Here is a 25,196-nt window from a genome sequence, read left to right on the forward strand (position 1 = left end):
AGGAGCAGAGGTGGAACATAGAGGGGGATTCTATCTACAAAGCAGAGAGAAAGAAGGGCCAGGAACCAGGCATCCAGGGCAGGGCAGAGCAGCACAGTACAGGAAAAAGCAAAAGGAGGTGCGGGGGGGGGGGGGCGGGATGGGCAGATCGGCAGGTGTGGTTCCTGAGTCTCAACAACAGCCAGGTGTCACATGCTGGTGATGGCAGCTCTTATTCATCCTTTAATTTACACCTCACCCCTACTCCCCAAACATGTGCAGCAACTAAATACAAAAGTATAGAAGGTGGCACTGTGGTGTGTCTGTGGTGGGGGAAGGAGGGCAGAGGAGTAGGCTGAGCAGTGGAAGTTCTGACTGTATCTAGTTGACAAGGTTAACATCAAATGAAAGCCAGAAAGCCTTTGGACAGTGTGGAGAGAATCAGTGAAATACAGGGGAGAGCTATGGGGTGCAGGGTATAGGCTAACATCTACTTGAGCATCCACTACGGCCAGATATCCGTGCCTGCCACTACAGCTTTCTTTCTCATTTAATAATGCAGGCCTGGTAGCCATGGAAATTTGAGTTTCTCAATGCACTGGGAAGTCGCAAAGGAGTTAAGAGGAAGTGAGATGTAGTTAAGTCATCAAAATCAGTCTATGCCCGCTCCATGTTATAGGCCAGAAACTACAGGCTAGCCAGTCCAACGTCACACACAAGGAGGAAGTGGCAGAATCCAGAGTAAGATCAGACCCTCTGAGATGAATGTGGTGGCAAAATGTTAACAGGTGGTGAGTTAAGGGTACAGGGTGTTCATTGTATCCCTTTTGATCTCATCTGGTATGTTTTGAAAGATTTTTTTGTGGACAAAAAAGTTGGCAGAAAGAACTAGGTCACCCCACCAACGTTTAAACTCTTTTTTTCCTGCTATGGCACACTGTGTCACTAACCTAAGACCTTTGAGTCCCTCACTGTCCCTTCTGGAGCCTCACTCGCCCATCAGAACAATGAGACTGGCTTAGATCACTAAGATTCTCTCCTTAACACTTGGTATTACCCACTCTGGCAGCGTGGTGCTGTAAATTATTAGGCTACACCAAAAGCCAGGTCATCCTCGTTGCCCTGCGGTCTGAAAGACCCTTAGTGTTTTCTGGAACAGCAGCCAGCATTGCAGTTTGCAACCTCTGGAAAGGTGGCTCGGGCTGCTCTGCCAACAACGCCTGCTGCTGTGTAAACATTGCTGGTTTAGTAGTCACTCTCCATCCACTGGGGAAATTCTCTCAAAAGGAAACACCTTCCTCTGCCAAGAGCTTTGGGTGGGCCAAAAACTGTTTATGACAACACTGAATCAGCACATTCATCAGGGTCAAGCTCATAGTCAGACGAACTGGAAGAGGGCCCTGGTTAAAGAGCTCCAGCGGAGGCCTCTTAGGTCTCAAAGGGAGCTGGAACCAGAATGGAGATCAGCAGGGGAATAAAAGGCACCATGCTCAAATCAGGGGGTTTCCTAGTTCAGATGAGAGCCCCTCAAAGTACCAAAATTTACGGATTTTGTCCCCCCAAGAGGAAAATAAAGGTTCAAAAACTGGTTTTCTAAGTTGCAAAATGAATCCTGTGAAAACAGGCTCTTTGTAGGGGCATGTCTAAACTGCTGAGGCTATGTGGCAAGTGACACTGTGTTCTCCCAAAATGTGTATGTTGGGGTTTGCTGGAATTTTGGGGGGTGGGTGTGATCATGCGATCTCACCCAGTGTGACATTTACATGCACTAAAGAATCAAGATCTTTTTCCTAACAGTGTTATTTTGCTGCCTGAATCCCCAGGGTTAGGATAAGATCCTGACTAGCTCTGGAACACTGTGACATCTTTCTCTTAGCCTCTGAAAATAGACGATTGCTTCTCCCATTCAAGGGCAAATACTGAGAATTCTTATATTTCCTGTAAGACAGTAAATGACAGTATGGTGTACTGTGAGGAATGCAGTCAAGGGGACCCAGTGGCCTAAGCCTCCTCCTTCAGTTTTTCCTTTACCAAGATCACACTGATTTTTCATATAACATATATTTATTCAGGAAAAAAATGGCCTTGAATAAATATTATAATAAAAAAGATGATACAAATACAGAATCCCACTAGCAGCTTTGCTTAGTGGCCAAGACATTTCTGGGAAATTTAACAATTATAGAATAAGAATCAGGAAAACAGTGAAAGGAAACTAATGCAATGTCACCACGTGGTTCGAACACATTTCTGCCCTAAAACAATATAGATGCAGAGTTCTTCTCTACCAGTTGGATGTGAACTCCTTACTTCGGAGAGCTATGTATGAAATAAACAGCACATTATAGTTACTTAGGAATTAGAGCTTGGGCAGGCTGGAGAGGCACAGTAGGGGAGCAGATTTCTTACATCTACTCTATTTCTCTCCCCTACCTAGAGATTGTCTCAAACCCTTAATGCTGTATACATCCCAGGACCAGAGCTGGAAAAAACAGAGGCAGTAAAGAAATTTAGTGCGTTTGGTCATGAACAAAGACTAGGATGTTGGCAATATACCAGACAACGTGCCGGACAGGCATTTCCTGTCTTTGTGTTATGACCTTGCCCCAGCTTCTATAATCTGCCTCTCCTATGATCACTTTCTGGCCTAGTGGAGATGACAAAAGCATTCTGCTCACAATCTTCCATTAATGAAGTTCTGACCTATCAGATCTGCAGAGTATTTGGCACCAGGAACTTGACTCTGCCCCATAACTCCAAATCAGGAAAGGGTTTAACCAGTATATCACAGATGATACTCCTTTTCTTCCCCCACAGAACTCAACTTACAAGAGATGGGAGAACTGAAGAACCATTCAGCAGTGGTGTTTCCCTGGCTCTCTCCTTCCATGTGCTAGAAGAGTCAGGAGTCAATGCCTAAGACCACAGAGTCTGTATATTAAGTCTTTGGATTCAATGTTAACAGTCAAGAATGAGTTGTTGACTCAGGGTGGTTTTAATGAAAGAAATCCAGGAAGAAGCCAACTGTATCAGGCAGTTTTGCAGTCAGCGGCTGGTAGCTTCTTGCCAATCAACACAGAATAATTAAAAAAAAAAAGAATGCTGCCCCACAGAGCTTGAGTAAATGAAAAGCTCAGAGGGTTGTCTTGGCTGGGAGAGAAAGGGGCTTCATTGGACCACTGCATAGTCTCTTTTACGTAACACTGGATAAGGTGACTAGGAGCCATGGGGAGCTGGTCCAGAGCCCAGAGCCAGCCCTGATGAGGAGGGGGCCAACATCCTCCCCTGGTATTTCAGGAGACCAGAGAGGTGGTTCTAAGAGTTATCCACAATACCCTGCTGGGGAAGGAGCAGTATTGCCAGAGAGGCCCACCTGAGGTCCAGACTGCCTTTTGACTGTGATGCAAGCACTGCTCTGGAGGTGGATTTCTAAGTGGGAATGGGGCCCCCAGACAACCAGGATTAGTTCTCATGTAAAAATCTGAATAAGAACAGAAAGGGATGATAGAAAGTAGGACTTGTCAAACATGAATATTCTCACTTCTGAAATGCTCAAAGTGCTTCCATACTGATCATGATTCTCTCTCACATCGACGGGATGTCATCTCTAGTAGTCCCTAAAGTTCTGCTAGTAAATGTGGTCTGAAACAAGAGAAGATGGTTCCACCCAGTGCAGATCCATGAAAAGGCCAATGTTACAGACATACAGATGTCACTGTAGTAGAAATGCACAAATGCATGTCACAACCACATGTAGATGGTTAACTCACTGTTGGGGACATCCCAGGAGTCACTAGCTTCACCTCAGACTTCCTTCAGGTAATAGAACTAGTAGAGTGGAGTGCAAGGGGTGATACGGGAGGGGTCAGGCAAAAGTGCTTTAGACGAAGGACTACAGACAAGTTCGAGCTACAGCACGTGGTGCTTATAGACTCAGAATGGGAAATCTCAGAATCTAGGCCCAGGGTGCTAAGGACAATCATGATAGCTGGGCAGGAGGGCCATGAACACATCCCCAGGTAAAGGAGGTAAATACAGATTCTGCCTTATAGAGAGAGAACACAAAAACACCAAAATATGGTACCTTTGGCTTGGCAATATAAGTCTAAAAGTATTTTGCTGTGTAGGATATGGTAAGGGAGGGATTAGGAAACTCTCTTCCTCTTGCACTAGAAACAACCTTTTCATGCCAATAGCCTCAAAATTCTGCAACAGACCCTTCCTGTGGCATGACTTTTCAAATCATTCTCAAACACTTGGTGCCCAAGATCTTCCTCCTCTAGAATCTCAGAGAGTAGTAAGAGCAAAAGGTTATTAGTCTTCATCGCTCTCAAGAAACCCCAGAAGGAACTGGATAGCACGCTGACGGTCACTTGGAGTCTGTCTTGCCATAAGGTTGGGTGGAGGCCTAGGAGAAGACTAGTGAGAGAGTAGCTAGAGGGTGAGAAAAAGAAACAGGAAACCCTTTGTCAGACACAACTCAAGCAAAGCCTCAGGGGTGGGAACTGGGAGGGGCAGGGGACCGAGGCAGTGGGCCATGTGCCTGGACATGAAGCGTCCAACCAGCCCGCCCCTCTGCTCATGTTGCCTCTCATGAAGCACTCTTACCAATCATGTTTTCGCTGACGTTGTTGTATTTAAGAATTTTAAGAGAGTTCTCGAAGGAATGCCATCAAGTAATGGAAAACATTTCTATGACATCTTGGAAGCTGGAAATCACCTGTTTTTTTAAAAAAGGGAGGTGGGCAGTGAGGAGAATAAAGGAAAGAAGGGAGTAAGAAGAGCTTATAGGTGCCACAGTAGTTTATAATCCAACCCACACAGGACCCCATTCATCTGTCATAACTCTCTTTTATTTCCTCATGACTAATAGAGTACCTACCAAATGAAAACTTCCAAGTCAGAATGGTCATACTGTTTGGCCCCTGTATACTCAATGACCAGGCCATTATTCACATGTGTGATGTGGTCATCACACATCTATTCACACACACACACACACCCCACCTCACAAGCATGTTAGTATTAATCTGGTCTTTTTCCCATCTCCTCAGAAAGGTAGCCACAGCATCTGCCAAGCCCAGTGGTTTTCTCTACAGTGTCATTTAGCATGGATGAGAGCTCCTCCCCAATACTCACTAGTCTGATCAAATGGTATTCTCAGCCACTATGCATCAAAAATTATTTCAAGATTAAAAACAAACACCAAGAAGGGGCACCTGGCTGGCCCAGTCGGTGGAGCATGCGACTCTTGGGGTTGTGGGTTTGAGCCCCACATTGGGTGCAGAGATTACTTTTAAAAGAAAATCTTTTTTTAAAGATTTTATTAATTTTTTCGGGGGTGCACAAGCAGGGAGAGCAGCAGGCAGAGGGAGGCAGGCTCCCCGCTGAGCAAGGAGCCCAATGCAGGACTCAATCCAGACCCTGGGATCATGACTCCGAGCTGAAGGCAGACACTTAACCAACTGAGCCACATGAGTGTCCCTAAAAATAAAATCTTAAAAAACAAACACCAAGGGGGCTCCTGGGTGGCTTAGTTGGTTGCGCTGCCTTCAGCTCAGGTCATGATCTCAGGGTCCTGGGATTGAGCCCCACAGCAGCCTTCTACCAGCAGGGAGTCTGCCTCTTGTTCTCTCTCTCCCTCTGTCCCCCGCCTCACCTTGTGCTCTCTCTCTCTCAAATAAATAAAATCTTTAAAAAAAAACCCACCAAGAGGACAAAAAGGAGAAAAGGCTCACAAGTGTCACAGACCTTCCTGGTAATGTCAGCCAGAATTCCATGTATGATCAGCTTCTCCAATTCTATGCAGAGTAGAGGTATCTGCCTACTCAATAGGCCAACTGAAAAGTGTGGCAAATATAACAGGAAATAACACAACCTAAAATTTAAGAGTCCCAACTCTCAATGCTGGTGTCTCATGAGTAACAGATTCAGATCCATCCTACCATATAGCTAGCTACACATCTGAAATTGATTTCTCTTTTGGGGCACTTGGCCCAGACATCCTCAGAGCAGTAAAACTCACCTGTCGGCCCTGGGGATCCTGAGTAGAGTCAAGACATCGCTGGATACAGCTCCGTAAGCAGATGACAGGCTCTGGCAGGGCTTCCAGGAAAATGAGCAGTGCTTCAGCCACAGAGTGATTACTGCCAGCTGGATTAAGTTAAGTCAAGGGAAAGGGGCCCCAGGGAAAAGGCAACACAGAGACCCAATTTGCTTTCTTCCTCCAGCTCCCTCAGGGACAGTTTCCTTCCTATTATTCAGGGCACACTGATCCTAATTGGGGTTTGGTATTTTATTGGTCCAGGTATGCTGAAGCTGAGTTGTTACAGAATTGATCAAAGAATCTTGGGAGGTTTGGCTCAACGTGAGAGTCAGGGGAATATGGTGTGCAGAATGACGTGCTCACACTGGACCAGTCCCTTGAAACTAGTCACCAATGTTTCCCATCCTCTTCCATGCCCTAGTGACAACACATGTGGTGGCAGGAGTGATCAGTGGTCTGAAGCAGAACAGTACCAGTGCTGGGGTCCTATGTTCCATGTTTATTAAAAGTTGTTGTTACCTACCCCTTGATTCCTTTCAGTTAGAGTCTGATACAGAGAGAAGTCAAAAGTTCTTGAAAGGAATTGAAAAACAACTGCAGAGTCAATGAGACCTTATAATAAAAGACAGTTACAAAGAAAGTAAAGATGGAAACACAAAACTCAAATGCAGGTGGGAAGGAGAGCTTGGTCAAGAATTCTTCATCCAGCTTCCTAAGCCTTTGTCAAAAGGATACGGATTGTCTCGGGAATGCTAGTATCCAGACAATCAATGATCTGCTGTAACTCCTCCTGCATTCCAGGGGTTTGGAACAGGTCCTCCTACCAGAGAGGTCACAATGAATGGAACAAGGACACAATCAGCCCTAAGGTTCTGAAGACCACCCAGGGATCAATAGAGTGGCAGGATGCAAATGGAAGGGTAATATGCATACTTGTGATTAGGAATGGAGGCGTGACATTGGCATCTTTTCATTTATCATCTGTAGAATGCATTGAAACTTGTTTCAAAACCAGAAAATGATCTTCAAAGGTTTTAGTCATACCTGAGATGGCACAAGACTAGATGGCTAGAGTGGGAGATGAGGTGTCCCCATTTCTAGCTTCCTGACAAGTGGAAGGCAGAGTCCAAACAGTTGAACCACATTCAGATACTGATACTAGGGAATGCTAGGCAGGAGTAAATGGCATGCCCATAGCAAACCTTCCTTTGAGTTCTACTACTCTTTAGTAGGTAAGAAAACATTCACCAATGTTCGGCCTGGCTCTACCATTACACCTATGCTGTGGTCTTAGCTGAATCACTTAGTTTGCAGGCTTCACTCTATCTATAATAAGGATACTTCCATCTGCCCAGATGACCTGATAGTCCTGCTCTGTGAATGCAGCTTGGGAAAGTTACAAGCCCCATACTGACATGAGGCTATTATCATTTCCTACTGGATTCACACACTGTCCAAAGTTGCAGGGCAGGCCCACAGTCACTTACCTGGTGACAGGCGGATCTGAATAAGTGATCTACCAGAAGCCAGATCTCCTTGGGGACTTGAAGGGGTCTCTCACTGGCACCTTCATCCAAGGGAACCATCTGCAGAAGGGATTTCTCCTAATAGATGAAAAAGGAGGAGATTCAAAGAGGTCTCAATAAAAATTTGTGTAACTTAATCTCCTTCATATTCTGCTTATGTAGGGTACAATGTGATCTTCATCTCTAAGATTTTTCATTTTTTTCTTACTGGGGACACCCCTGGTCAGAAGGCACTTGATATTGATTCCCACCGTTAAAGGATTTCCTTCCTCCTCTAGATACTTAACAGTTAGGATTCCATTTGGGTTTATTACGTTTCATCACGTGGGCACACTGTGGGTTGTAAATCCTTTCTGGGGTGACATGGAGAACCAGTGCTGCAGCAGTCGGTCACGGCAGAGTGCACATGCCGCCCGAGACCTGAGGACCGGTCCAGTTCAGCAGTCTATTCAGTCCTCTGAGAGGCCAAGTTTTTGTTGACTTTTAACTTACTATTCTCTCAGGTCTTACCACAAATATTATGTTTATCTGGTAATTTAAATGAGTTCTCTCTGGTCCTCAGAAATTAAAGACAATTCTCCACATTACACCTACACGTGAATATTTCAGGCTCAATGGAAGGTCTAATCTTAAGGCATAAAACTCATAACCCTTAAGATCCGAAAATAGTAAACCAAATACAATACCAACAACAGAAATACTGTGAAAAGTTCAAGGTCTGAGTCCAGTTATTTTATATTAATAACTCAGCAGAGATTCTCAGGGCTGTGACCCTTTCACATATCCTTCTACTTTCTTAGATTCTCCCGAAAGAATATAAGAGAAAACCCAAAAGTGACAACAACTAAATCTGAACTTGTAAATGGCTGGGAAATAACCTCAATTATCTTATGTTTATATAGTCAAACAGAAATTATATTAAAAAGGTGTCTGAAACAGATAAAAAGTCATATGAAGGCAGCTCTCAGAAAAATCCTAGTGGAGAAAAACGGTGACCATTTTGCATCTTCCCCCTGCCTCCAGCTTAAAGTTATATATTATGTACTCTCAACGTTAGGAATTTCTGTAAATTCCATCCCCAATCCCCAGCCATGGTGCTTTATGGAAAAGAAAAGAAGTGTTTCACTACTTCCAGAGACTGCGTGACACTAGTGCAGAGCTGAGGGCTCTGCTTAACATTATGTTCTCACAATAAGCATTGGTGACCTTAAACCGCTGTCACTTTCTAAGAGAATGAGGATGAGAAAAGAGCATGACAGTTGGTTACTGTTTAAAATCTAATTTCTTCACATTCATTTTGCTTCCTTTCTTTCTTTCCTGGGATTCTATCACTTGATATTCATGTTCCCTGTAGCTGCCAGAATTTCTATCAGTGGCTCATCTACTAACTTCTTTCCGGGTTGCAGGATTAAATCCAGGCATTCACATGGTATCTGAAGAAAGCACTGTCCATAATGCACTCTGCTCACTTTTCTGAACCAAACACAACACATGTATAGATTTAGCAGATGTCTCCAAACTTACCATATATAAATTATTCAGCACTGACTCATGTACTTTTTTAAAAATTTGACATCCAACTGGCGCTTTTCTTGTACTAAGGCATTAGCGCACAAGGCCCTGTCTGAGATGAAAAAGACAACCTGGCCTGCTATTAACAAGGAAGGGCTGGGAATCTGAACTGCCTCAATCCTTAGTGGTTTTAAAAGGTTAATAAAATGTCAAAGGTTATATACATCATCCACTATCCATTTTCAAATTCATGTGTGATAATATGAAATGTCATACTTGTGTCTCTAAAGTTCAGAGAAAGATCATGCACAGAAACACTTTCTCAAAAGTCCACAAATGATCCTGAATTCTCATTTTCAAAGGGAAATCAGGCACGCTTTGTTCTTTTCAACAAGACACATCTGGTGCCTGGATAAGCCCGCACTTTGGAAACCATAGTGCTAATAACTAATGCAGAAAACAGTACACCAACCCCATCATCAAAATGCATTAAACTCCACCAAATGAGATCACATTAGATCACAATAGATACTATGTGACAGTGTTTAAAATGTTTTTCAAGCCCATGTTTCTCTACTTTATAGGCCTGCATGGAGCCAGACACCATCCAGCCTGAACATGGAAGGCCAGCACTCGCAGGAGTGCTTTACTAGCTTCCTTCAACAAATTGGAGACCTGGGTTCTAGTCCCCTCTGCCCCACACCCCTGATGTCAGGAGCAGCAGGGCTTTGGTGAGTGTTTCAACCTTCTTGGGCCTTGGTTGTCTTGTCTATTAGAATCGAGAAAACACTCCTACCCTGTCCGAAGGCAGAGCGCTGGACCAGATGATCCCTTATGATCTCGCTCAGCTCGATGATCTATGCTCTGTTTAACCATACATCTGTGTATTCTTGCAGTAATTAATCATTATTGTCACTAACCCCAAATCATTCTTAATGCAAAAGAAATCACTTCTGGTTTTACTATCATTGGAAACAGAGGACAGCTAAGCAGTACCCTCCTCCACCTCATGAGCTTTCTCAGATAGATCAAGACAGCTCTTTAGTTACTTCTCATTTTAAACATACAAACTGGAACTTGAGTCCTACTGCTTTTATGTACTGGGTCTCAATGATGACAGGCAGCAAAATCTTTTCTGTGCTTCAGACACACTTAAAGACAGCTGGCAGGACTTTGGTGGATTCTCATGGAGTCAGAGGACTCTGATACGGGTAAGACTAGGGACAAATTCCAGGGACCACAGTTAACTGTTAATCAATCACAGGAAACACATAACCACCAATGGATTGCATTACCTTTTCTAGGAAGCTGTTTCTTCCTGAGAGCAGAGCAGGAAAAGAAAGTCATTTGACAGACAGAAAATTACTTGAATTATTTTACAGAATTAGAAACAGATCAGTATTAATGAGAACTCACTAGTTTACTAAATACATACACTTTAAAACAGCTTTAAATTTTTCAGATAAATAATTGTTGAAAATGGAATATGTTCTCTATATGCAAAGTTCTCTATTGTACATATTAAATTTTCATGCAATTTATTGAGATTATCACTCAAGAAACATGTGCAGTCCTAGACTTTTGTCTCCTTTGGCAGCTGCCAGCTGACCGGCCAAATGCCCGGTGGTGGCTCCTTTCCACGTGCTGCTTGGAGGCAGGCCCTGCTGCTACACTGTGTGGCTTACCTCATTCCAAATGCCACCGATGGGCGGATATGAGTCCAACAGTGGCCATTCGGAAGGAGACGATTGGCTTCTCCTCTCTACTCCCATTCCTCTCCCCCTAGCTGTCCCCCTAAGCAGTATCCCACACTCTTTTCCTCGCCCCATACCTACTCCCCTCTTCAAAGGACCCGAGAGTCCCCAGATATGGAGGACCCTCTGAATGTACATTTATTTCATTTCTCAGACCGTTGGACCAGAAGACCCATCATTATCCCCTATTGTGTTTTCCTATAGTGTATAAGAGGAAAAAGAGAAGCAAGGGAGAGGGAAGAAGGCACCTTTCAATGGTCTCTGTCTTTTGTGCTCTTATTACGGTCCAGTAACAAGCACCACAACAATAACTGCTGCCAAACTAGGGAGCACATGCCATGTAGTGGGAACTGTGTAAAGTGCTCACGTACAGTGTCATTTAGTCTGCACAAATGTGCAAAGTAGGTATTATTCCCATTTTACAGATGAGGAAGCCGAGGTCTCTGAGAAGTTAAATTATTTGCCAATGTCATACTATTAGGTATTAAGTGGCAGGATCAGGATTAGAACTCAGGTCTGATGGACTCTACAATCATTACCACTATGGTCCCCTAGACAACTCAAAAGTACAATCTAGCTGCTTCCTGGGCAGAAAGGCAGGGAAAAGCTGTGAAAAAGACAGTGAGAAACAAAGCACCACTGTTAGCAAGAGAGCATAGGCACTGGTGTGTGATAGTCCTGGGTTCAAATCTTTGTTCTGCCTCTGATTAATTCTGTACAGACATTAGGCAAGTTACCAAACTTTGTAAAGCCTCAGTTCTTCATCTCCAAGACAGGAGAATAATATCTACTTTATAGGTCAATGAGGCAGCCTAAAATCCAGGCATGGTAGGGCAGTGGTAGGTGCAGTGTATGAGCACCTCCCCAGCAACACCCAACTGGAATCCTCCCAATTCTGCCATATGCACCAAGAACCTGAGTATAAATCACACTTCTAGGTCTGACAGTAAAGAGAAGTCCTTGATCTTACTATGAAAAGATGTGCAGGAGGGCTGGAGGCGGGAAGTTGTGTTCCCTGATGTTCCAAATAGCAATGCTAAATGCATTTTCCCCAAATGACTGTTATATATATGGTGGGTAGATATTTTAGTATTGTTAGATACATTATGAATTAAACAGGCTCTGTAGGTTTACCTACAGTTCTAATACTACATATGAAATGAGATAAAAACAATCAGAGTAATATTGCTTTATGAAATATACGATATTTATAGTATTATAATTACAATATTTTTTTATTTAAAAGTTAAATTCTGAGTGCAAACATCTAATTTAACACAATTTTGGAGTACAACCTTTTATAAAATTTAGGATTATTTATTAAGAAATCGTAGAACCTGCCTGCGTACAGACTTCTCTATTTTTCCTCTCATGAATGCATGCCACATGACACGATGAGTAAAACTAGGCAGAGTTTTCATATACTAACCTGTCATATCAGGCCCTCAAAGAAGTTTTCTTCGAGCAGTGACCATCTACTAGTGGGAGGTGTTGGTGGTAGGGGAGGATAGAAAAATGAGGCTATACAGAAGAAAAAGCGATATGGTCCCTGACTTGGGTTTGCAGTTGAGCTGAGGTAAGAAGTCCCAGAATTTATAGCCTGATACTTATAATTCACAAATATGGGTTTTCAATAAATGGTTAATAGGAAAACAAAACAGGGGTTCAAAGGAAGGAGATGGCTTTCAGCTTGGGCTATCAGGGGGCTTTTTACAATGGAGATGGGACCCAACTAGCCCTTAAAAGATTCATAGGATTTTTAAAGAGCAGAGATGGGGTGGGGACACTATAAGTGGAAGGGCGAAATAAACACAGGTTCAGAGAAGGTAAATCCCAAGGTGAGAGTAGGGAGAGTTGGTCGTCTGTTCCGCAGGAAAGCATGGGGGATGTTGAGAAAAGTAGTGGGAAATAAATATGAAAAGGAATGTTGAAGTCAGACTTTGGGGGAACCTGAATGACAGGTAAAGCAATCTGGATTGTATTTAATAGGCATGGGGAGGCACTGGACTACCTTTAAGGAAGTGATAGGCCCCAAAGCTGTATTACAGAAAGATCAGTCTGACAGCCCTGAAGAGGAAAAATGAAAAGGTAGTGATAGAGGCAAAGGGAATTGTTTTTTGTTGTTATTTTTTCCAAGATTTTATTTATTTGTCAAAGAGAGAGAGAGAGATAGCACAAGCAGGGGAGTGGCAGGCAGAGGGAGAAGCAGGCTCCCCACTGAGCAAGGAGCCCAAAAGGACTCAATCCCAGGACCCTGGGATCATGACCTGCTGAAGGCAGATGCTCAACTGAAGCGAGCCACCCAGACATCACAAGGCAAAGGGAATTATTAAAAGGCTATCAAGGTAGGTGTAAAAAAGGAGTAAACACTTAAATAATGGGAAAATAATATTTTTTTAAAAAAATGAATGGATAGGAGCATGGATTAAGATGGCGGAGGAGTGGGGACCCCTTTTCAGCCGGTCCCCGAGTCGAGCTGGATTGGTACCAGACCAGCCTAAACAACCACGGAACCAGCCTGAGACACAGGAAGATACATCTGGATTCTCTAAATGAACATCTCCAGCGCTGAAGTATTGAGGTACGAGCGGGAGCCGTGAAACCGTGCACAGATATTGGAAGATAAACCGGAGAGGGAGCCGCCGCATTTGGGCGCCGGAAGTGGTACCCACTTGCATGGGAGCGCGGGCTTGCGGAAGGCACCGCAAAACAGAGACTGAGACCGGGCCGAGATGCGCGCGTGCCACCAGGCATCCCGCGGAACACCGGAACCCTGGTGTGCCTCACCGGGCATAGACTGGGACCGGGAGATCCGGGAGCTGCGGGGGCGGCTGGCGGCGTTAGAAACAAAAAGGACAGAGACGCGCTGGCCCTGGAAGGAGGGCAGGGACGCGGGTGTGGGCGCACATCCTGGGACACTGCAGGGTTGAGCAGCACCAACAGTAACAGAGTTAAAGTGGCCAGAACATTAGTAGAGACGGGCGAATCCCTCTGTTCAGTGACAGACGCTTAGTTCTGCGCTGCTGCTCGACTCTGCAAGAGGCACAGCAGACCCAGGGAAAGCCTAGCGAGAAAAAGCTGGAAATACTTGGTCAGAGAGTGCCTATTCCAACCCCTTGCAGGACAGATTGACTCTCCCAAACAGGGTTGCCTGAGTATCGGCGCGGCAGCCTCCCAGAAACAAGAGGGGCTGAAAAACAGAGCCCACACCTGAGGCGCCGGGGTGGCGGAGTCGTGCCCTGCCTCGCTTAGGCGTGATCCCAGCATTCCGGAGCAAAATCCCTATCGGCTCTCCCGCTGGAGTCCATCTTCCTCTCCCACTCCCCTGCTTCTGTTCCCTCTCTCCGCTAGTTGGCTGCCACATAAATAAATAAATAAAATCTTTAAAGAAGAAGCCCACATCCCTAAGATCCCTATAAAACAGGGCAACTGCCTGGGACCGTCAGATAAGGTTCTGGACAACCCAGCCAACCTCTCCTCATCAGAAATACAAAGGGAGAAGCCCACCCAAAGAATAGAAGTGAGTCGTGGCCCTGCCACAGTAATGATATGGATATGAATCAAAGTATCAGAAATGAATTCAGAGCTAAAATGTGTCAAAAATGTAGTAGAATTGAAAAACTATTAACTAAAAGGTTACTGAGAATATAGAACCCTAAGGACAGAAATGAGAGCGAACTTGACAGAAATTAAAAATCTTCTATGAGTCCAAATGCAGACAAAACTAGAGGCTCTGACGCGTCCAGGGTCACAGCAAGAGAACGGTTAGTGAATTGGAGGATGGGTTAATAGAGGAAAAACCAAAAATAGAAGCTTGTGTTAAAAAATCCAAGCCCTAGAATGATAGTTTGGGAGATTATGATCAATGAAAGCGATCCAATGTAGAATCATCATGCATCCCGAGGGGGTGGAAAAATGGAGGTTCAGAAGAGATATTTGAACAAATTGAGCTGAAAACTTCCCCTATCTAGCAAGGGAAACAAACATTCTGTAACCAAGAGGGAGAGGACCCCTCCCAAGCTCAACCCACACAAACCACGCCAACTCACGTCATAGTGCATTCACAAATATTAGATGCAAGGATACAGTATTGAAAGCGGCCAGAAAGAAATTTCTCACCACCAAGGCAAAGGCATCAGAATTACGTCAGACCTGTCTACACAGACCTGGAATGAGAGAAAGGGTTGGGGGAGCATATTTAAAGCTCTTTCAGAGAAAAACATGTAGCCAAGGATCCTTTATCCAGCAAGGCTGTCATTCAGAATTGATGGAGAAATAAAGACATTTCAGAATCGCCAGTCACTAACCAAGTTCGTAAGCACGAAACTAGCCCTACAGGAGATATCACGGGGGGTTCTATAAAAGTAAAAAGGCCCCAAGAGTGATACAGAACAGAAAGTCACAGCCAATACAAACAAAGACTTTACTGGCAACATGGCATCATTAAAATCATATCTCTCAGTACTCAGTCTTAATGTTAATGGCTTAAATGCTCTCATAAAAAGCCACAGGGTTGCAGATTGGATAAAAAGAAATGACCCATCCATTTGCTGTCTACAAGAGACTCATTTCGAACCCAAAGATGCATTCAGACTGAGAGTAAGGGGATGGAGTACCATCTTTCATGCAAATGGACCTCAAAAGAAAGCTGGGGTAGCAATTCTCATATCAGATAAATTGGATTTTAAACTACAGACTATAGTTAGAGACGCAGAAGGGCACTATATTATTCTTAAAGGAAGTATTCAACAAGTGGATATGACAATTATAAATATATATGCCCCCAACAGGGGAGCAGCAAGATACACAAGCCAACTCTTAACCAGAATAAAGAGACATATAGATAAAAATACATTAATAGTAGGGGACCTCAACACTCCACTATCAGAAATAGACAGAACACCCTGGAAAAAACTAAGCAAAGAATCAAAGGCTTTGAATGCCATACTCGACGAGTTAGACCTCATAGATATATATAGAACACTACACCCCAGAACCAAAGAATACTCATTCTATTCTAATGCCCATGGAACATTCTCAAGAATAGACCATGTTCTGGGACACAAAACAGGTCTCAACCGATACCAAAAGATTGAAATTATCCCCTGCATATTCTCAGACCACAATGCTCTGAAATTGGAACTCAACCACAAGGAAAAATTTGGAAGAAACTCAAACACTTGGAGACTAAGAACCATTCTGCTCAGGAATGACTCGATAAACCAGGAAATCAAAAATCATATTAAACAATTTATGGAGACCAATGAGAATGAAAATACAACAGTCCAAAACTCCATGGGATACTGCAAAGGCAGTCCTAAGGGGAAATACATAGCCATCCAAGCTCACTCAAAAGAATAGAAAACCTAAAATGCAGTTTTTATATTCTCACCTCAAGAAGCTGGAACAGCAACAGAGGGACAGGCCTAATCCATGCACGAGGAAGCAGTTGACCAAAATTAGAGCTGAAATCAATCAAGCAGAAACCAGAAGTACAGTAGAGCAGATCAACAGGACTAGAAGCTGGTTCTTGGAGAGAATCAATAAAATTGACAGACCACTGGCAACACTTATCCAAAAGAAAAGAGAAAGGACCCAGGTTATTAAAATTATGAATGAAAAAGGAGAGGTCACGACGAACACCATTGAAATTGGAAGGATTATTAGAAATTTTTATCAACAGCTATATGCCAATAAACTAAGCAATCTGGAAGAGATGGAATCCTTCCTGGAAACCTATAAACTACGAAGATTGAAACAGGAAGAAATTGATTTCTTAAACAGGCCAATTAATTATGAAGAGATTGAGTCAGTGATAAACAACCTTCCAAATAACAAAACTCCAGGCTCGGACGGTTTTCCTGGGGAATTCTACCAAACATTCAAAGAAGAAATAATACCTATTCTCCTAAAGCTATTTCAAAAAAGAGAAACAGAAGGAAAGCTACCAAACTCATTCTATGAGGCCAATATTACCTTGATCCCCAAACCAGGCAAAGACCCCCTGAAAAAGGAGAATTACAGACCGATCTCCCTAATGAATATGGACGCCAAAATCCTCAACAAGATACTTGCTAATAGAATCCAACAGTACATTAAAAGGATTATCCATCACGATCAAGGGACTTCATACCTGGGGCAAGCGTGGTTCAATATTCGCAAATCAATCAGCGTGATACATCATATCAACAAGAAAAGACTCAGGAACCATATGATCCTCTCAATCGATGCCAAAAAAGCATTTGACAAAATACAGCATCCTTTCCTGATTAAAACCCTTCAGAGTGTAGGAATAGAAGGTACATTTCTCAATCTCATAAAAGCCATCTATGAAAAGCCTACTGCAAATATTATTCTCAATGGGGAAAAGCTGGAAGCCTTTCCCTTAAGATCAGGAACTCGACAAGGATGTCCACTCTCGCCACTATTATTCAACATAGTACTAGAAGTCCTTGCAACAGCAGTCAGACGACAAAAAGGGATCAAAGGTATTCAAATCAGCAAAGAAGAAGTCAAAATGTCTCTCTTCGCAGATGACATGATATTCTATATGGAAAACCCAAAAGAAGCCACTCCCAAACTATTAGAAGTTATAGAGCAATTCAGTAACGTATGGATACAAAATCAATGCCTAGAAATCAGTTGCATTTCTATACACCGAATAACGAGACCGAAGAAAGAGAAATTAGGGGAATCCATCCCATTTACAAATAGCACCAAAACCATACTTACCTTGGAATTAACTTAACCAGAGACGTAAAGGATCTATATTCTAGAAACTATAAATCACTCTTGAAAGACATTGAGGAAGACATAAAAGATGGAAAGATATTCCATGCTCATGGATCGGAAGAATTAACATAGTTAAAATGTCCATGCTACCCAGAGCAATCTACACTTTCAATGCTATCCCATCAAAAATGGAGGACATTTTTCAAAGAACTGGAACAAATAGTCCTTAAATTTGTATGGAAACAGAAAAGGCCCCGAATCTCCAAGGAACTGTTGAAAAGGAGAAACAAAGCTGGGGGCATCACAATGCCGGATTTCGAGCTGTACTACAAAGCTGTGATCACAAAGACAGCAGGGTACTGGCACAAAAACAGACACATAGACCAATGGAACAGAATAGAGAGCCCAGAAATGGACCCTCGGCTCTTTGGGCAACTAATCTTTGATAAAGCAGGAAAAAACATCCGGTGGGAAAAAGACAGTCTCTTCAATAAATGGTGCTGGGAAAATTGGACAGCTACATGCAAAAGAATGAAACTTGACCACTCTCTCACACCATACACTAAGATAAACTCCAAATGGATGAAAGACCTCGATGTGAGACAGGAATCCATCAAAATCATAGAGGAGAACATAGGCTGCAACCTCTTTGACATAGGCCACAGCAACTTTTTTCATGGCACATCTCCAAAGGCAAGAGAAACAAAAGATAAAATGAATTTATGGGACTTCATCAAGATTAAAAGTTTCTGCACAGCCAAGGAAACAGTCAGAAAAACTAAGAGGCAGCCCACGGAATGGGAGAAGATATTTGCAAATGACACTACAGATAAAGGACTGGTATCCAAGATCTACAAAGAACTTCTCAAACTCAATACACGAGAAACAAATAAACAAATCAAAAAATGGGCAGAATATATGAACAGACACTTTTCCAATGAAGACATACAAATGGCTAACAGACACATGAAAAAATGTTCAAAATCATTAGCCATCAAGGAAATTCAAATCAAAACCACACTGAGATACCACCTACGCCAGTTAGAATGGCAAAAATAGACAAGGCAAGAAACAACAATTGTTGGAGAGGATGTGGAGAAAGGGATCCCTCCTACATTGTTGGTGGGAATGCAAGTGGTACAGCCACTCTGGAAAACAGTGTGGAGGTCCCTTAAAAGTTAACAATTGAGCTGACCCTATGACCCAGCCATTGCACTACTGGGTTTACCCCAAAGATACAGAGGTAGTGAAGAGAAGGGCCATATGCACCCCAATGTTCATAGCAGCAATGTCCACAATAGCTAAATCGTGGAAGGAGCCGAGATACCCTTCAACAGATGACCGGATTAAGAAGTTGTGGTCCATATATACAATGGAATATTACTCAGCTATCAGAAAGAACGAGTTCTCAACATTTGCTGCAACATGGACGGCACTGGAGGAGATAATGTGCTAATGAAATAAGTCAAGCAGAGAAAGACAACTATCATATGATTTCTCTCATCTATGGAACATAAGAACTAGGATGATCGGTCCCTGCAGTGTCCCAGGATGTGCGCCCCACACCCGGCGTCCCTGCCCTCACTTCCAGGGCCGGCGCGTCTCTGTCCTTTTTGTTTCTAACGCCGCCAGCCGCCCCGCAAGCTCCCGGATCTCCCGGTCCCAGTCTATGCCCGGTGAGCACACCAGGGTTCCGGTGTTCCGCGAGATGCCTGGTGGCACGCGCACCCGGCTCACGGTCTCAGTCTGCTGTTTTGCGGGTGCCTTCCGCAAGCCCCGCCCGCTCTCCCATGCAAGTGGGTACCACTTCCCGGCGCCCAAATGCGGCGGCTCCCTCCCCCTTCGGTTTATCTTCCAATATCTGTGCACGGTTTCACGGCTCCCCGCTTCGTACCTCAATACTCAGCGCTGGAGATGTTCATTTGTAGAGATCCAGATGTATCTTCCTGTGTCTCAGGCTGGTTCCGTGGTTGTTTAGGCTGGTCTGGTACCAATCCAGCTCGACTCGGGGGACCGGCTGAAAAAGGGGTCCCCACTCCTCCGCCATCTTAATCCATGCCTATCCATTCATTTTTTTAAAAAAATATTATTTTCCCATTATTTAAGTGTTTACTCCTTTTTTACCTACCTTGATAGCCTTTTAATAATTCCCTTTGCCTTGTGATGTCTGGGTGGCTCGTTCAGTTGAGCATCTGCCTTCAGCTCAGGTCATGATCCCAGGGTCCTGGGATTGAGTCCTGTATTGGGCTCCTTGCTCAGTGGGGAGCCTGCTTCTCCCTCTGCCTGCCACTCCCCCTGCTTGTGCTATCTCTCTCTCTCTCTTTGACAAATAAATAAAATCTTGGAAAAAATAACAACAAAAAACAATTCCCTTTGCCTCTATCACTACCTTTTCATTTTTCCTCTTCAGGGCTGTCAGACTGATCTTTCTGTAATACAGCTTTGGGGCCTATCACTTCCTTAAAGGTAGTCCGTGCCTCCCCATGCCTATTAAATACAATCCAGATTGCTTTACCTGTCATTCAGGTTCCCCCAAAGTCTGACTTCAACATTCCTTTTCATATTTATTTCCCACTACTTTTCTCAACATCCCCCCATGCTTCCTGCGGAACAGACGACCAACTTCTCCCTACTCTCACCTTGGGATTTACCTTCTCTGAACCTGTGTTTATTTTCGCCCCTTCCACTTATAGTGTCCCCACCCCATCTCTGCTCTTTAAAATCCTATGAATCTTTTAAGGGCTAGTTAGGTCCCATCTCCATTGTAAAAAGCCCCCTGATAGCCCAAGCTGAAAGCCATCTCCTTCCTTTGAACCCCTGTTTTGTTTTCCTATTAACCATTTATTGAAAACCCATATTTGTGAATTATAACAGTATCAGGCTATAAATTCTGGGACTTCTTACCTCAGCTCAACTGCAAACCCAAGTCAGGGACCATATCGTTTTCTTCTGTATAGCCTCATTTTTCATCCTCTCCCCTACCACCAACACCCTCCCACTAGTAGATGGTCACTGCTCGAAGAAAACTTCTTTGAGGGCCTGATATGACAGGTTAGTATATGAAAACTCTGCCTAGTTTTACTCATCGTGTCATGTGGCATGCATTCATGAGAGGAAAAATAGAGAAGTCTGTTACGCAGGCAGGTTCTACGATTTCTTAATAAATAATCCTAAATTTTATAAAAAGGTTGTACTCCAAAATTGTGTTAAATTAGATGTTTGGCACTCAGAATTTAACTTTTAAATAAAAAAAATATTGTAATTATAATACTATAAATATCGTATATTTCATAAAGCAATATTACTCTGATTGTTTTTATCTCATTTCATATGTAGTATTTAGAACTGTAGGTAAACCTACAAGAGCCTGTTTAATTCATAATGTATCTAACAATACTAAAATATCTACCCACCATATATATAACAGTCATTTGGGGAAAATGCATTTAGCATTGCTATTTGGAACATCAGGGAACACATACTTCCCTGCCTCCAGCCTCCTGCACATCTTTCATAGTAAGATCAGGACTTCTCCTTTTACTGTCAGACCTGAGAAGTGTGATTTATACTCAGGTTCTTGGTGGCCCATGGCAGAATTGGGAGGATTCCAGTTGGGTGTTGCTGGGGAGGTGCTCGTACACTGCACTACCACTGCCCTACCATGCCTGGATTTTAGGCTGCCTCATTGACCCTATAAAGTAGATATTATTCTCCCTGTCTTGGAGATGAAGAAACTGAGGCTTTACAAAGTTTGGTAACTTGCCTAATGTCTGTACAGAATTAATCAGAGGCAGAACAAAGATTTGAACCCAGGACTATCTACCACCAGTGCCTATGCTCTCTCTGCTAACAGTGGTGCTTTGTTTCTCACTGTCTTTTTCACAGCTTTTCCCTGCCTTTCTGCCCAGGAAGCAGCTAGATTGTACTTTTTGAGTTGTCTAGGGGACCATAGTGGTAATGATTGTAGAGTCCATCAGACCTGAGTTCTAATCCTGATCCTGCCACTTAATACCTAATAGTATGACATTGGCAAATAATTTAACTTCTCAGAGCCTCGGCTTCCTCATCTGTAAAATGGGAATAATACCTACTTTGCACACTTGTGCAGACTAAATGACACTGTACGTGAGCACTTTACACAGTTCCCACTACATGGCATGTGCTCCCTACGTGGTGGCAGCAGTTATTGTTGTGGTGCTTGTTACTGGACCGTAATAAGAGCACAAAAGACAGAGACCATTGAAAGGTGCCTTCTTCCCTCTCCCTTGCTTCTCTTTTTCCTCTTATACACTATAGGAAAACACAATAGGGGATAATGATGGGTCTTCTGGTCCACAACGGTCTGAAATGAAATAAATGTACAATTCAGAGGGTCCTCCATATCTGGGGACTCTCGGGTCCTTTGAAGAGGGGAGTAGGTATGGGGCGAGGGAAAAGAGTGTGGGATACTGCTTAGGGGGACAGCTAGGGGGAGAGGAATGGGAGTAGAGAGGGGAGAAGCCAATCGTCTCCTTCCGAATGGCCACTGTTGGACTCATATCCGCCCATCGGGTGGCATTTGGATGAGGTAAGAAGCCACACAGTGTAGCAGCAGGGCCTGCCTCCAAGCAGCACGTGGAAAGGAGCCACCACCGGGCATTTGGCCAGGTCAGCTGGCAGCTGCCAAAGGAGACAAAAGTCTAGGACTGCACATGTTTCTTGAGTGATAATCTCAATAAATTGCATGAAAATTTAATATGTACAATAGAGAACTTTGCATATGAGAACATATTCCATTTTCAACAATTATTTATCTGAAAAATTTAAAGCTGTTTAAAGTGTATGTATTTAGTAAACTAGTGAGTTCTCATAATACTGATCTGTTTCTAATTCTGTAAAATAATTCAAGTAATTTTCTGTCTGTCAATGACTTTCTTTTCCTGCTCTGCTCTCAGGAAGAAGACAGCTTCCTAGAAAAGGTAATGCAATCCATTGGTGGTTATGTGTTTCCTGTGATTGATTAACAGTTAACTGTGGTCCCTGGAATTTGTCCCTAGTCTTACCCGTATCAGAGTCCTCTGACTCCATGAGAATCCACCAAAGTCCTGCCAGCTGTCTTTAAGTGTGTCTGAAGCACAGAAAAGATTTTTGCTGCACTGTCATCATTGAGACCCAGTACATAAAAGCAGTAGGACTCAAGTTCCAGTTTGTATGTTTAAAATGAGAAGTAACTAAAGAGCTGTCTTGATCTATCTGAAAGCTCATGAGGTGGAGGAGGGTACTGCTTAGCTGTCCTCTGTTTCCAATGATAGTAAAACCAGAAGTGGATTTCTTTTGCATTAAGAATGATTTGGGGTTAGTGACAATAATGATTAATTACTGCAAGAATACACAGATGTATGGTTAAACAGAGCATAGAATCATCGAGCTGAACGAGATCATAAGGGATCATCTGGTCCAGCGCTCTGCCTTCAGACAGGGTAAGGTGTTTTCTCGATTCTAATAGACAAGACAACCAAGGCCCAAGAAGGTTGAAACACTCACCAAAGCCCTGCTGCTCCTGACATCAGGGGTGTGGGGCAGAGGGGACTAGAACCCAGGTCTCCTGAATACCTAGTGAAGGAAGCTAGTAAAGCACTCCTGCAGTGCTGGGCCACCTTCCATGTTCAGGCTGGATGGTGTCTGGCTCCATGCAGGCCTATAAAGTAGAGAAACATGGGCTTGAAAAACATTTGTAAAGCACTGTCACATAGTATCTAATGTGATCTAATGTGATCTCCCCATTTGGTGGAGTTTAATGCATTTTGATGATGGGGTTGGTGTACTGTTTTCTGCATTAGTTATTAGCACTATGGTTTCAAAGTGCGGGCTTATCAGGCACCAGATGTGTCTTGTTGAAAGAAAACAAAGCGTGCCTGATTTCCCTTTGAAAATGAGAATTCAGGATCATTTGTGGACTTTTGAGAAAGTGTTTCTTGTGCATGATCTTTCTCTAGACTTTAGAGACACAAGTATGACATTTCATATTATCACACATGAATTTGAAAATGGATAGTGGATGATGTATATAACCTACTGACATTTTATTAACCTTTTAAAACCACTAAGGATTGAGGCAGTTCAGATTCCCAGCCCTTCCTTGTTAATAGCAGGCCAGGTTGTCTTTTCATCTCAGACAGGGCCTTGTATTGCCTTAATGCCTTAGTACAAGAAAAGCGCCAGTTGGATGTCAAATTTTTAAAAAAGTACATGAGTCAGTGCTGAATAATTTATATATGGTAAGTTTGGAGACATCTGCTAAATCTATACATGTGTTGTGTTTGGTTCAGAAAGTGAGCAGAGTGCATTATGGACAGTGCTTTGCTTCAGATACCATGTGAATGCCTGGATTTAATACTTGCAACCGGAAAGAAGTTAGTAGATGAGCCACTGATAGAAATTCTGGCAGCTACAGGGAACATGAATATCAAGTGATAGAATCCCAGGGAAAGAAAGAAAGGAAGCAAAATGAATGTGAAGAAATTAGATTTTAAACAGTAACCAACTGTCATGCTCTTTTCTCATCCTCATTCTCTTAGAAAGGTACAGCGGCTTTAAAAGGTCACCAATGCTTATTGCAGAACATAATGTTAAGCAGAGCCCTCAGCTCTGCACTAGTGTACGCAGTCTCTGGAAGTAGTGAAACACTTCTTTTCTTTTCCATAAAGCACCATGGCTGGGGATTGGGGATGGAATTTACAGAAATTCCTAACGTTGAGAGTACATAATATATAACTTTAAGCTGGAGGCAGGGGGGAAGATGCAAAAAATTGGTCACCGTTTTCTCCACTAGGATTTTTCTGAGGCTGCCTTCATATGACTTTTTATCTGTTTCAGACACCTTTTTAATATAATTTCTGTTTGACTATATAAACATAAGATAATTGAGGTTATTTCCCCAGCCATTTACAAGTTCAGATTTAGTTGTTGTCACTTTTGGGTTTTTCTCTTATATTCTTTCGGGAGAATCTAAGAAAGTAGAAGGATATGTGAAAGGGGTCACAGCCCTGAGAAATCTCTGCTGAGTTATTAATATAAAGAATAACTTCTGGACTCAGACCTTGAACTTTTCACAGTATTTCTGGTTGTTGGTATGCTGTATTTGGTTTACTATTTTTGGATCTTAAGGGTTATGAGTTTTATGCCTTAAGATTAGACCTTCCATTGAGCCTGAAATATTCACGAATGTAGGTGTAATGTGGAGAATTGTCTTTAATTTCTGAGGACCAGAGAGACTCATTTAAATTACCAATGAAAACTGTAATATTTGTGGTAAGACCTGAGAGAATAGTAAGTTAAAAGTCAACAAAAACTTGGCCTCTCAGAGGACTGAATAGACTGCTGAACTGGACCGGTCCTCAGGTCTCGGGCGGCATGTGCACTCTGCCGTGACCGACTGCTGCAGCACTGGTTCTCCATGTCACCCCAGAAAGGATTTACAACCCACAGTGTGCCCACGTGATGAACGTAATAAACCCAAATGGAATGCCTAACTGTTAAGTATCTAGAGGAGGAAGGAAATCCTTTAACGGTGGGAATCAATATCAAGTGCCTTCTGACCAGGGGTGTCCCCAGTAAGAAAAAATGAAAAATCTTAAGAGATGAAGATCACATTGTACCTACATAAGC

The 25,196-nt window shown here is 43.1% G+C and overlaps 1 protein-coding gene across 1 annotated transcript in view; it reads left to right on the forward strand.

Moving 5' to 3' along the window:
* Positions 1 to 25,196, forward strand: part of OCRL (OCRL inositol polyphosphate-5-phosphatase) — a 77,272-nt gene that overhangs the window by 46,338 nt on the left and 5,738 nt on the right. Inside the window, 1 exon segment of the mRNA XM_040635217.1 lies at positions 22,484 to 22,507. Coding sequence (XP_040491151.1) covers positions 22,484 to 22,507 — 24 coding nt within the window.

The sequence above is a fragment of the Ursus maritimus genome (genome assembly GCF_017311325.1).
Source record: "Ursus maritimus isolate PB19 chromosome X unlocalized genomic scaffold, ASM1731132v1 scaffold_X1, whole genome shotgun sequence".
NCBI lineage: Eukaryota > Metazoa > Chordata > Mammalia > Carnivora > Ursidae > Ursus > Ursus maritimus.